Source organism: Theropithecus gelada, chromosome 8 (assembly GCF_003255815.1).
Source record: "Theropithecus gelada isolate Dixy chromosome 8, Tgel_1.0, whole genome shotgun sequence".
Classification (NCBI taxonomy): domain Eukaryota; kingdom Metazoa; phylum Chordata; class Mammalia; order Primates; family Cercopithecidae; genus Theropithecus; species Theropithecus gelada.
This window is the reverse complement of record NC_037676.1, coordinates 38,769,619-38,783,237: the sequence shown is the minus strand read 5'-3', so window position 1 is coordinate 38,783,237 and position 13,619 is coordinate 38,769,619. Positions and strand designations below refer to the sequence as shown.

At 34.3% G+C, this 13,619-nt stretch overlaps 1 protein-coding gene across 1 annotated transcript in view; it reads left to right on the top strand.

Annotated features, from left to right (window-relative positions):
• The window catches only part of ADAM2 (ADAM metallopeptidase domain 2), a 114,336-nt gene that overhangs the window by 2,430 nt on the left and 98,287 nt on the right, over positions 1-13,619 (top strand). The window contains exons 3-4 of the mRNA XM_025394445.1: positions 1,685-1,740; positions 11,138-11,216. Coding sequence (XP_025250230.1) covers positions 1,685-1,740; positions 11,138-11,216 — 135 coding nt within the window. The remainder of the gene's footprint in view (positions 1-1,684; positions 1,741-11,137; positions 11,217-13,619) is intronic.

Below are 13,619 nucleotides of genomic sequence, written 5' to 3'. Positions count from 1 at the left end.
TTTTTTGAGACGGAGTCTCGCTCTGCCGCCCAGGCTGGAGTGCAGTGGCCAGATCTCAGCTCACTGCAAGCTCCACCTCCCGGGTTCACGCCATACTCCGGCCTCAGCCTCCCGAGTAGCTGGGACTACAGGCGCCCGCCACCTCGCCCGGCTAGTTTTTTGTATTTCTTAATAGAGACGGGGTTTCACCGTGTTAGCCAGGATGGTCTCGATCTCCTAACCTCGTGATCCGCCCGTCTCGGCCTCCCAAAGTGCTGGGATTACAGGCTTGAGCCACCGCGCCCGGCCAAAATTACTAGATTTTAAAAATAACTGAATGCAACTTCTAAAAGTGGAAAATGCAATGTGAAAATATAAAAGTCAGGGATTTAAAGTAGAACAGAGACACCTAAAGAAATGAAATGCAACATATGAAAGGCTAAGAGAAAAGGACAGAAGTAGAAGCTTAAGCATAGAGTGATTGGCATTCCTGAAATAGGGGAAAAAAGAAGAAGAGGTAATAGTAAACATATTTTAACTGAGAAATGACTTTAAAAAGTTGAATCTTCAGAACAATTGTCCCAAATCCAAAAGAGAGTTTATTTCTTGAAGTCCTAACCCCTGATGCCTCAGAACGTAAGCATATTTGGAGGCAGACTCATAAAGAGGTAATTAAATTAAAATGAGTTTACTAGAATAGAATGGGCTCTAATATCATATAACTGGTGTCCTTGTAAAGAACAAGGAATCTGAGCATAGACGCATGTGGATATGAAGACACCAGGAGACCAGGAAAAAGCATTCCACAAAGTCTAACATCCTTTCTTGATTAAAAACACTCAACAGTTTAGGTGTAGAAGGAAGGTGCCTGAATATAATTAAGGACAGTTATGAAAAACCCATAGTCAACATCATAATTAGTGGAAAGGAACTAAAACCTCTTTTTTTTTTTTTTTTAACGGAACCTCACCCGGTTGCCCAGGCTGGAGCGCAATGGCGCCATCTTGGCTCACTGCAACCTCCGCCTCCGGGGTTCAAGAAATTCCCCTGCCTCAGCCTCCCGAGTATCTGGGATTACAGGTACCCGCCACCACGCTGGGCTAATTTTTTCTATATTTTTGTAGAGACGGGGTTTCACCATGTTGGTCAGGCTGGTGTCAAACTCCTGACCTCATGATCCGCCTGCCTCAGCCTCCCAAAGTGCTGGGATTATAGGTGTGAACCGCTGCGCCGGGCCAAAGCTTTTTCTTTAAGATGTGGTGCAAGACAAGGATTCCCTCTCTCAACATAGTACTGATATCAAGGACAGAGAAAAAGATATAAACAGTATCCAAAATCAGAAGGAAGTAAAATATCTTTATTAGCACATGCCATGATCCCATATATAGAAAACCCCAGACTCCACCATAAAACTGTTAGATCAAACAGATGAATTCAATAAAGTTGCAGGACATAAAATCAACACACACATTTCAAAATGAAAAAATAAGAAAGTATATACATTATTTTATTCATTATTTTGATTATGAAATCTAGAGTTATAATGTCAAATGCCATTCAAATAAATCAGCATTGAATTCTAATTTTTTCTCCTTTTATTAAATGAATGTGTTTTAGAATGTAATTATCATGAATGTAAAATGGTGGTTATCCTTTCTAACATTTTTCTCATTTTCTTTGTATTTTTACTGTGCTCTCCTGCCAGGTATCCTACAAAATTGTAATTGAAGGGAAACCATACACTGTGAATTTAATGCAAAAGTAGGTAATCATCATTATTTTATCAATTCTCTTTGTTCTACTTATAATTTTTGTTTGAAATTGTCCAAAATGTAATTTTGCATTTGAAAATATTTCTAGCTACTTGCCATTCATTCGTTCCTTATCATATGATTTAAGCCTATATGACACGTACCTAGAACTCGAATTCAGAGTGTACGTGCCCCTCTTTCTTGTTCCCAGTAGCACCAGATTTTTATTTGATTATCCAAGAGGTTTCATAGAGGATGAATTTTGATAATTTTCTATCTCTCATAAAAAATATATATGGCTTGTTTTTAAGTTCTCTTATATTCAAGGTATATTTCAAAGAACATAGCAGATTGCTGGATGTTGTGAATCATGACACATTTTTAAATTAGTTTACATACTTTATCACAACTTATTAAGGACTTAAAATTAAATAAAATTTGTAATTAGCCAAATTCAATCTCAGATCAGTTGATGAATTTGGGGAAAACAAGCACAATATACAGAGAAATAAAGAAAAGTGAAAATTGAAATGATTCTTCAAGTGATAAGAACAGACTTCTACAAATTATCAAAAGCAGAATCCTGCAAGTGAAGTTACCAAATCAATACAAAAATAAAAAATACATCCGTATCATTTCTAGAATCCATAGCTACAATCTTTTTATACATCATAAATTTTGGAAAATGTTTTCTATTTATAAGATGGACGGTACTAGTTTGAAGAAATACCATTAAAAAAAGACTCAAAATTACTTTTTTCTGAAGGAAAAAAAGTGCTGCCTTCTGCAAAAAATACGTAGAGCAAACCCAGGTAGAATCTCACCAACAGCTGTTACTTTAGAATGCCAAGTGATGAGACTGAGAGCAAGTCAGTGACCAGTAATAAGGCATCCTCTGAACTTACTTTCTGCATCACAGATACAGTATTTATAAATGTTTAATATAGATCAAAATATGTAAAGTGTAATTAGACATATAAGAATATCCGAATTAAAATATAGCCATAACAGTAGATTTCATAAGCTCTTTTTTCTATTAGAAAAAATGTATAGAATGTACAGTACAATTTATGGTGATGTAATGGATGAATCACATACTGTGTACCTTACAAATAAAGTCGTTATTTTCTTGCACACAAGCGGTGAAAAGGTACTTAAGAAAAAAAATCACACACTAAAATAAAAAAATCTTTTGAATAGTAACCATATCCTCAATGACTAGCATAATAAAATTAGAAAGTAATTACAAAGCTGTCACCAGAGAATCACCAGATATTTGTAAATTCAAGAGCAGTTGCCAGAAAACTCTTGGCTCAAAAACATTCAAAACATTATTGTAAAATATCAATAAGCAGCAAGAAATAGAATATTACAAATCAGACATTTTAGAAATGAATAACCAAACGTATAATAAAAGTAAAATTCAAAGCTTTCATTGTTTTTACATTTCACCTGCATCAGATAAGAATAAGGTGCATAATATTATGGGATGGGACAACATAAAGTGTTGTTGGGTTGCCCACGCTGGTGGAGTACTGAAGCCTTTAGTGGCTACTGTTATTAGTCTACCTCAAGCCCTGTCAGTCCCTACCCAGAGTATCCTGGTAACTAGTTAGTTTCAGGCATGGTCAACAGTTTATAGATGCTCAGGGTGATAGCAATATTTACTTTCAAAAGACAATGAGGTCTGGACTGTGTGCAGAGCTAGCACCAAACTGTATCTTTTCCTGGCAACATGACCATCTCCAAGGGCTTTCAAATATACAAAATAAGGACACCAGGAACCAATTTTATGACATTGCACAAGGTATTCTTGAGAAACCTGAGAAGAGATCCAGATTAGTAGGATATTTAGAGTAACACCAAAGCCAATGTGTACTTCTGATATCTTTTAAGATGCTGTGGTTTGTCTATGACGTGCTAGTCATTGATCTTTTTGTTTATATCTCTCAGGACTCTGAATTTTCAGTTTGAGAATTAACATCCTTGCATCAATTATGGAAATTCTCATCAATTTTTAAGTTTAATTGTTTCTTTTTCTCACTCTAGTAACCTTTTCTGGGATGCTACTGAATATACATTGGGACCCCTTAATATAAATTTTAGTGAATCATTATTTTGTTCTCTAAAGTTAGCCGTTTTTGACTCACTTATCTATCACATATTTCTATGTACTCATTCACATTTCCTGTTATTCCTGATTTTGTGCTTTATTCTGGAAGATTTCCATTTCACTCTTTATGTATGTCTAGTCTACTCTTCAAGAATATTTTTCAATGACTATGTTTTTCATGGTTAGGATTTCTGTACACAGTGACATATTTGTGCTTTGTAAATATTTTATAGCTTTTTATCTCTGTCTTTTATCCATTTCAACATTAAAACTTCTTTATTCTTAAGTTTCACAGTTTACTTGATTATTGCTATTTTTCTACATGATTTCTCCCAGTTTTCAAGCTTTGGACTTTTCCATATGTTTGGAACCATCGCTGATGAGCTCCTTTGAGTGAACCTTATTTTCTACCATCCTCTAATCTTTTTTGTGTTGTGGAGGCCTCTCTTTGGGAGTGGTTTTATGGATGCTTCTACTTGGTTCCTGCCACGACAATTAACTGGGTCAAAAGTTTACACTTTATCAGCTCAGGATTTCAGTGATAATAGCGCTGCTTGGAATCCATTTCACGTCTGCCTGAGATATAGTTTAGGGTTTTCATTTCTGCACGTGATGCTATTTCTGCCTCGGTCAGTATGGGGTAGCATCCTTTTGTCCAGGGTCTGTGTACAGCAGGTGTCTTAGTCTGTTTGGGCTGCTATAACAAAATATTAATACCATAGACTGGGTAGCTTATAAACAAAAGAGATTTATTTCTTATAGTTCTAGACACTGGGAAGTCCAAGATTGAGGCACTGGCAGATTCAGTGTCTGGTGAAGGCTCATTTCCTGGTTCTGAATGGCTGCTGTATGCTGTGCCCTCACACAGTGGAAGGAGCAGGTCAATTCTCTGAGGTCTCTTTCATAAGGACACTAATTCCATTCAGAAGGGTTCCAGCCTTGTGACCTGATCATCTCCCTAAAGTACCACCTCCTAAAACCATCACATTGGTGATTAGGTTTCAAAATATAAATTCTGGGATGAAACAAATGCTGAGATGATAGAAGCAGGTATTGATTTTTTTTTTTTTTTTTCGTTTCTATTAGCAACTTGGAGAGGAAATTTCTAGCTCTATTCCTTTCATTTAAAGGCTCACATCAATGTGTTCTGATGCCGGGGACTATTGTCTCAAATAATGTGTTCTCATGCTAATGACCAGAGGACATTAAACCACCTATTCTTAAGGTATGGTTCTGATCCAGAATTCATCTTACTTTGCACAGCTTCACCTGCTCACTCTTTCAGCTGTGGTACCAGCCTTTGTTTCTATTGCTTTGATCATTCCCATTAACCCTATAATATAATAGACTCAGGAAATATTTTGGCAAAGGGGAGATAGTAAATATTTTAGACTCTGAGCTCTATATACTCTCTTGCAACTACCTGCTGTTGTAAAAGCAGCCATAAACAGTTTGCAAATGATGGGTGTGGTTATTTTGCAAAACCACTCTATTTTCAAAAACCGTCTATCAGCTGGATTTGACCTATGGGCCAGTTTATTACCCCATTATTTACAGTGTAGTCCTGTATTTGAAAATTATTATTGTTCATCAGTCATTTCAATATCAAGAGTGGCGATGGAAACTGGGAAATAGGTCTCCTTTCTGTCACAAAATCACTGTCAATTATCTTTAAAATTTTTTAATGTTCATTGCATAATAAATTGGCATAAATTAAAACATAAAATATGTTTATGCAGTTAAGTAAGTGTCATGAAGTGAATATTTATGTAACTCTCTGACTTTACACATATATTGACTGCACTCAAGAAGTTGTGCTGTTTATCATTTCCTGTAATAGCCCCTCAGTCCTTCTCACTACTTTTCTGGATTGTTGTGATATCCATTTTCCTGATTTTATTTATGATTTATTATCCTAGCTAATGTGGTTTCATTTTGTCTGTTTTCTAGCTCTAAATAAATGAATTATAATGATTTTTCTAGTTTCAGTCACTCAAAATAATGTTTGTGAGGTTTTTCAATGTTGTTGCAAGAATTCCAATTTATTCATTTTTATTACTGTATAGCATCCAATTTCATGATTATACAACAATTTATATCATCTTATGTTGAACATTTTGTTTCTGTCTAGTTTGGTTATATTAAAATATATATTATTTTAGACATATGCACAATATTTTGTAGCACATATGACTAATAGCATACTGGTGGGTTAAGTTACATGCATTTCATAATTACCATACATTTCCTCCAAAGCATTATACTAATTTACACACCCCTCTGAATTATATATTCTATTAATAGTGGTAGATGTTTTAAGTTTATAATTATATACTTATGTCCTACTGTGATTTAATGTATATTTCTCCAACTGTAAATAATTTCTCTAACTTTTTAAATACAGCAGTTAGCCATATGGAATTTCTCCCCTGTGAAGTGCTTGTGTAAGACATTTGTTCTTTGTCAAAAGATGTTTAAGACATTTGTTCTTTGTCAAAAGATATTTCTAATCTGACCTTTTCTCTCCCTGTGTTTTCACACTTATGGTATTTGGCAAAGATAATTCTTCCATTATGGTAAGTTATATTTGTATCTTGTATAAGAAATCCTTTCCTATTCAAAGACCATGACTAAATCTTATATAATCCTCTAAAATATTTTTAGTTTTGCCTTTCACATTCGGGTCTTTGTTGAAACAGAAATTGGCTTTTGAATATGCTGTAAGGTAGACAAGCAATTTAGTTTTTCTGTATGATTTTTCAAATGTTTCAAGAGCTTTATGGAATCTTCTGTCTTTCTGTACACGTCTTCTGTGTGATGATGGTTATATATTATACATTTATATATGGTTTTATCTGTTTCCAGGCTCTTGATTAAACTTTTTGGTCTATTTGTCTGTTTATGATAAATCTTGATAGCCTAAATATAAAGCCTTTTCACCTTTTTCCTCATCATAGATGCTTTGGCAATTATTTTTCTTTCAAATTAGCATCCAGTGGACCCAGCACAATAAAAAAAAATGATATTTCTTCACTCCACTGTAATGTAATCTTTTTTATAAATTAAATGACTGTATATAAAGGAGTCTCTGGATTCTTTGTTCTCTTCTCTTTATGTAAATACTCATTCTTAAACCCTGTCTATTTATCTGTCCAAATGTCATAGTTTTAACTACTATGACTTTATAACAGGTGTTTATAACCAAACTTGTCCTTCAGTTTTAAGGTGTGCTTACTCTTCTTGATTGTTTAAATTTTCATGTGATTTTGGAAACATTATTTTTTCTGTTTGATCTTTTGTTTTATATTCCTCTTTTTTCTTCATTGCCTGTATCTGATTGAATCTACTAATTTATATTACACATTATTCCTCAATTAAATTCTTTGTGATACATTCTTTTACTCTTCTTTTAGTAGTTCTCTATGTTAACATATCAACTCTTGAGTAATTGAATCTATTACAAATTATTCCTACCACCAATTACCATATGTTTTTAGATCCTTAAATCTCTAACTCCCTTTACCCTCTGCTTCCCCTTCATTATTTTTTTACACATCACAAACCTGTATATTTTTACATCTCCATGAAGTATTACTATTTTTTATAAAGTCAGTATTCATTTTAATTTAACCAAAATTTACCAATTCTGGTGCTCTTTAGTCCTCCCTACATTTCTGTGCTTCTATCTGGAGCTAATTTTGATATATCTCAGGAATTCTTAATATATTTCTATTGTAAGACTGCTTGTTTTAAATAATACGTGTTTTTATTTGTCATTATATCTTTATTTAATTATATTTCTCTCCTTCCAGTTATATAAAGGTCTAATTGACAGAAAAAATTATATATGTTAACAGTTTGCTACATATTTTTAGATATGTATAGATCATGAAATGATTAAGCTAATTAACATATCCATCACCTTATACCTTTTTTGAGGTTGAGAATACTTGAGATCTAATTTCTTAGCAATTTCCAAGTATAAAACATTACTAACTACACTCAACTTGTGTGCAAAAACTCTCCAGAACTTATTACTTCTAACTGAAACTTTCTTCTCTTTATCCATCATCTCCCATTTCCCCACTCTTAGCTCTTAAAAGCCATCATTCTACTCTCTGCTTCTTTTCTTTTTCTTTTTTTTTTTTTTTGAGACGGAGTCTCGCGCTGTGTCACCCAGGCTGGAGTGCAGTGGCGCGATCTCGGCTCACTGCAAGCTCCGCCTCCCAGGTTCAGGCCATTCTCCTGCCTCAGCCTCCGAGTAGCTGGGACTACAGGCGCCCGCCACCACGCCCGGCTAGTTTTTTGTATTTTTAGTAGAGACGGGGTTTCACCATGTTAGCCAGGATGGTCTCGATCTCCTGACCTCGTGATCCGCCTGCCTCGGCCTCCCAAAGTGCTGGGATTACAGGCTTGAGCCACCGCGCCCGGCCTTCTACTCTCTGCTTCTATGAGTTTGAATTTTTTAGACTCTCCATATAAATGAGATCAGGTAATATTTTTCTTTCTGAACCTGGCTTATTCTGCTTCACATAATGCCCTCCAGATTCATCCAGCCTGTAACAAATGAAAGAATTTCTTTTGTTTTTATGACTGTCTACTATTCCATTATGCATATATACCACATTTTCTTTATCCATTTGTCCATTGACGGACACTTAAGCTTGATTCCATATCTTGACTGTTGTGAGTGCTACTGCAATAAACCTGGGAGATGTTTATTACAGATATCTCTTCAACATACTAGTTTTATTTGCTTTGGATATACGCCCAGTAGAGGGATTGCTGAATCATACACTAGTTCTATTTTTAGCATTTTGAGAAACCTCCTTATTATTTTCCATGATAGTTATACAATTTACATTTCCACCAACATCGTGTAAGTATTCCCCTTTCTCCACGTCTTTGCCAACACTTGTTATCTTCCGTCTTTTTGATGATAGCCAATTAAACAGGAGTAAGCTGTTATCCCATTGTGGTTTTGATATACATTTTTCTGATGATTAGTGATAATGAGAATTTTTTCATATACCTTTTGGCCATATGTGTGTCTTCTTCTGAGAAAGTCTATTTAGGTATTTTGCTCATTTTCAATTTTTTTTTTTTTTTTTTTTTTTTTTTGCTATTGAGTTGTGTTCCTATGCATTTGGGATTTTGACCTCTTATTAGATGCGTAGTTGGCAAATCTTTTCTCCCATTCTTTAGGTTGTCTCTTCATGGTGTTGATTGTTTCTTTTGCTGTACAGAAGCTTTTAAATCTTATGTACTCCCATTTGTCTAATTTTTATCTAATTTTGTTTTTGTTACCCGTGCTTTGGTAGTCATATCCAAAAAATCATTGCCCAGACCAATGTCAAGTTTTTCCTCTTTGCTTTCTTATAGTAGTTTTAGCATCACAACTATTATAGTTAAGTTTTAATCCATTTTGAGTTTTTTAATATGGTGTGTTATAGGATGCAATTTTGTTTTTCTGCATGTGGGTGTCCAGTTTTCTTTATGGGATTTCATTGAAGAGACTGTCCTTTCCCCATTGTGTCTTCTTAACATTTGTCAAACACCAACTGACTGTACATTCGTTATTTTATTTCTCTTATATCTATATTGATCCATTGGCCTATATATCTATTTTTATACCAGTACCATGCTCTTTTGGTTACTATGGCTATACAGTATAGTTTGAAGTCAGGTAGTATGATGCCTCTAGCTGTGTTCATTTTGATCAAGATCGTTTTGGCTATTTAGACAAATTTAACTAAGGAGGTAAAAGATCTGTACACTGGAAACTATAAAACATTGTTAAAAGAAATGAAGGAAAACAACAAATAAATAGAAAGATATACCATGTTCGTGAACTGGAAAAATAAATATTGCTAAAGTGTGTCCATAATACCCAAAGAAATCTACAGATTCAGTGTAAACCCTCTCAAAATTCTAAAGACGTTTTTCACAGAAATGGAAACAAAAAACGATGCTAAAATTCGTATGAAACAACTTAACTATATTCTTACAAATTTTTGCTGGAATAAATGTTAAGATGTCTTTGAAAAAGATGTCCTTTGCCTTTTAAATAATCATTCCATTGTTTTCTGGCTTTTTTTTTTTTTTTTTTTCCTTTTCTATTGATGAATTAGCTGGATTATTTGTTAATTTGTTTATTAAGAATTATTTGTTTCTTCAAAAGCAACATCCTTTATTCTTTTTTCTTTTTCTTTTTTTTTTTTTTGAGACGGAGTCTGGCTCTGTCGCCCAGGCTGGAGTGCAGTGGTGCGATCTCGGCTCACTGCAAGCTCCGCCTCCCGGGTTCACGCCATTCTCCTGCCTCAGCCTCCCGAGAAGCTGGGACTACAGGCGCCCGCCACCACGCCCGGCTAGTTTTTTGTATTTTTTAGTAGAGACGGGATTTCATCGTGTTAGCCAGGATGGTCTGGATGTCCTGACCTCGTGATCCGCCCGTCTCGGCCTCCCAAAGTGCTGGGATTACAGGCTTGAGCCGCCACGCCCGGCCACATCCTTTTTTCTTGAAACTTTAAAGGTCTTTAAAGTTTATCTGGGTTTTTATTAGTCTTTTGTTTTTCTTTTGATGATATGTTTATATCTGACTTTTATTTCCCTTTATCCTCCTTGATTTACATACAGGTTTTTTGATACTGTGTCATCAATTTTGAAAAAAAAAAATGCTCTGATCTTCAGAGATTAGCTTTATTTTTTATGTAACTTTAGCAAACAATACTAATGCTTGGGGTGCATTAGTATTAGTAACAACATAGATACAAATCTCTGAGTTTATATTATTGTCAAATGAGATGAATAATTATATAATAAATACATAGAGTAGAAAGAATGTGAGAAGGTAATATATGCTTGAGCAAAAACTATAAAGTTAGAGTATGGTTCATTTAAATATCCTATGCTTTGGTGATTGAACAAGTTGACATTTTAAATAAAATTTTCAAGATAAATCTCATTGGGAAATTGATGTATAAGCAAAGACTTGAAGTAGATGGAGAACAAGAACTATGTTGAAGAACTTTCCAGGAATAAAATGGTACAAATATCCCGAGGTCCAACCTTGCCTGTTGTGTTTGGAAAACAGCTAGGAGGACGGAGTAACGATAGAGTAAGTGAAGTCTAAGATGTTTGAGTAAAATTTCGAACAAAATCCATACATTTAGAAAATATCCCTCTGTTTCTCTTGCTCTTTCTGTGTCAACCTACGTATCTATAATTAATAAAATAAATTTTTCAAAACAAAAGGTTAAGAAACAAATTTTTTCATTTTATCTTCATTTTACAGAAATTTTTTATCCCATAATTTTAGAGTTTACAGTTATAATGGCACAGGAATTATGAAACCACTTGACCAAGATTTTCAGGTATGTTTTTTTATGATCTCTTTTATTTTTGTCATGTGAGTTTCTATGATCACCTTATTTAGTGTCCACATATTATAAGAGTCTAAAGGGTTGGGTCATGGCTTTGTGGCATAAGTTTAATGTTTTCCTGTTGATGATGTATACTGATGTACTGAGCCCTATCAAACAGATGATTAACCAGAAAGACATGATTGTAGTGTTTCTAAACTACTTAGAAACATGCTAAGGGCTTATGTACCTTAGGTGATAGGCATTAAATATGTTGTGAAATATGTAAAATGAAAAACCATGACTTGTATCAGGAAAGCTAAATCTGAAGAGAAAATAAGAATCGAATCTTCTTTGAACTATGTTCAAGGACCAAATAAGTACACATGAAATTTCACACATGTTTAGGAGTATACTAAATTTTCATCTATTTAGAACATGTAGAGCTTAATTTAATATTATCTATAGTTTGTTATAAAAATAGTAAAGAAGAGTGAATAAAATTGCCGAGATTGCTCATGCCCAAAAAATCATGTTTTTTAACCTCAGCTCTGCTCTACTAATTGCTGTTGTGTTTTCCATTTGCATTCCTGATTTTTATATAGCGACTCAATCAAGTGTTTTGAAAGTAAAGCATTTTTAGAAAGGCTGGGATTTCAACAGAAGAATTAATAGATATGGTCAGTTGCTTTAAGTTTTGCGCAAGAGAGTACACAACTCCATGAGTCAGTTAGAGAGTAGTCTATACAAATATATAACTAAGATACTGTTACACAGTGTTATACACACACATACATATATGTGTGTGCGTATGTCGGTTTGTGTTTGCATAAATGAGAGAGAGGAGAGAAAGAAGACAGAGTGAGAATCCAAGACAGGGGCACAGGAGATCACAATATCCCACACCTGTATTTTGCATCATTCTTCCATATATAACTCTGCTTCCTACCTCCCAAGAGGTAACCATGAAAGATAAATGTACAGTTAAAAAAAAAAGCAAGAATGCTACAGAGCATTCAAAGCATCAGCAATCTGAATGTGGTAAGTAGTTGCATGTTAATCTCAAATGTAGTAAAAATATGCTGCCATGAAAATAAATTACGTTTGCCAAGGTTGCAGGCCTACCTCTATCCTAGGAAAAAGCTCATTAAATTCAGTTGGGAACAGGTGTATTTATTGGACTATTTATTTTTCTTAAGTCCACACATGATTCCCATTCCTAAAGTCATATTATCTTGATAAATAAAGACTTATCTACAAAAGAAAAAATAATCAGCCAACTAGATGAGAAAAGAGTTTGTTCCCTGCATCCAGAGTAGGACACGTGTAAGCCATTCATCATTGTCCCGGATTTTGTCATCTCTCCAGGACAAACAGATAGTCATCATAATTAAAAGGCAAAATTGCCAGGATGCTTAAACAATCTAAAATGTGTGTGCACATAAAAACAGACCTCAGGCCGGGTGTGGTGAGTCACACCTGTAATCCCAGCACTTTGGGAGAACAAGGTGGGCGGATCATGAGACAAGAGATCGAGACCATCCTGACCAAAATGGTGAAACCTCGTTTCTACTAAAAATACGAAAATTAGCTGGGCGTAGTGGCATGTACCTGTAGTCCTAGCTACTCAGGAGGCTGAGGCAGGAGAATCACTTGAACCTGGGAGGAGGAGATTGCAGTGAGCTGAGATCGCGCCACTGCACTCTTGCCTGGCGACAGAGTAAGATTCAGTCTCAAAAAAAGAGAAAAAATCAAAAAACAAAACAAAACATAAAAAAACAGATCTCAAATCCTCAAATTATCAAAGGCAGCAATTAACGGAAATGAAAGAAATAGACAAATAATAAATTATATTTGAAGATTTAAAATTTCTCTTCCAATAATTAATGAAGTAGAAACTTCGTAAACTTCTAAATGAAGTAGAAAGAAATTCAACAAATATATCAAATATATACACATACTTTTCAAGTGCAAATGTAATATTGAGCAAGAAGATATTATAGTGAAGGCAAACAATGCAAAACTGACAATGATAAAAATAAAAAATAAAAATAAACTGGGAAAGGATATTGGGTAATAAGTGAAGCTTTTTTATTCTTCCATGAAAATTTTATCCTATGTGGCTTAAAAATGACTTATTCATTCATTTCTCAGTTTCTCAATGACATCATATGTTTAAGGTTGATGTAACTTCCTGATTATTTCACAGATTTAGAAATATTATCAACATGGGTATTATAAGCCACATTTAGAAAGAAGGAGATAAAAGCTGTGGAATGTTCAAGATGTTTTTACCTTCATTATATAAAGTTTGAAGTACACCCCAATTGGTGGTAAAAATAAAAGCATAAATATTTTCACATAAAATTTTAAATAAGATGGAAATAGAAATAGAATGTATTGACTCGATGAAGT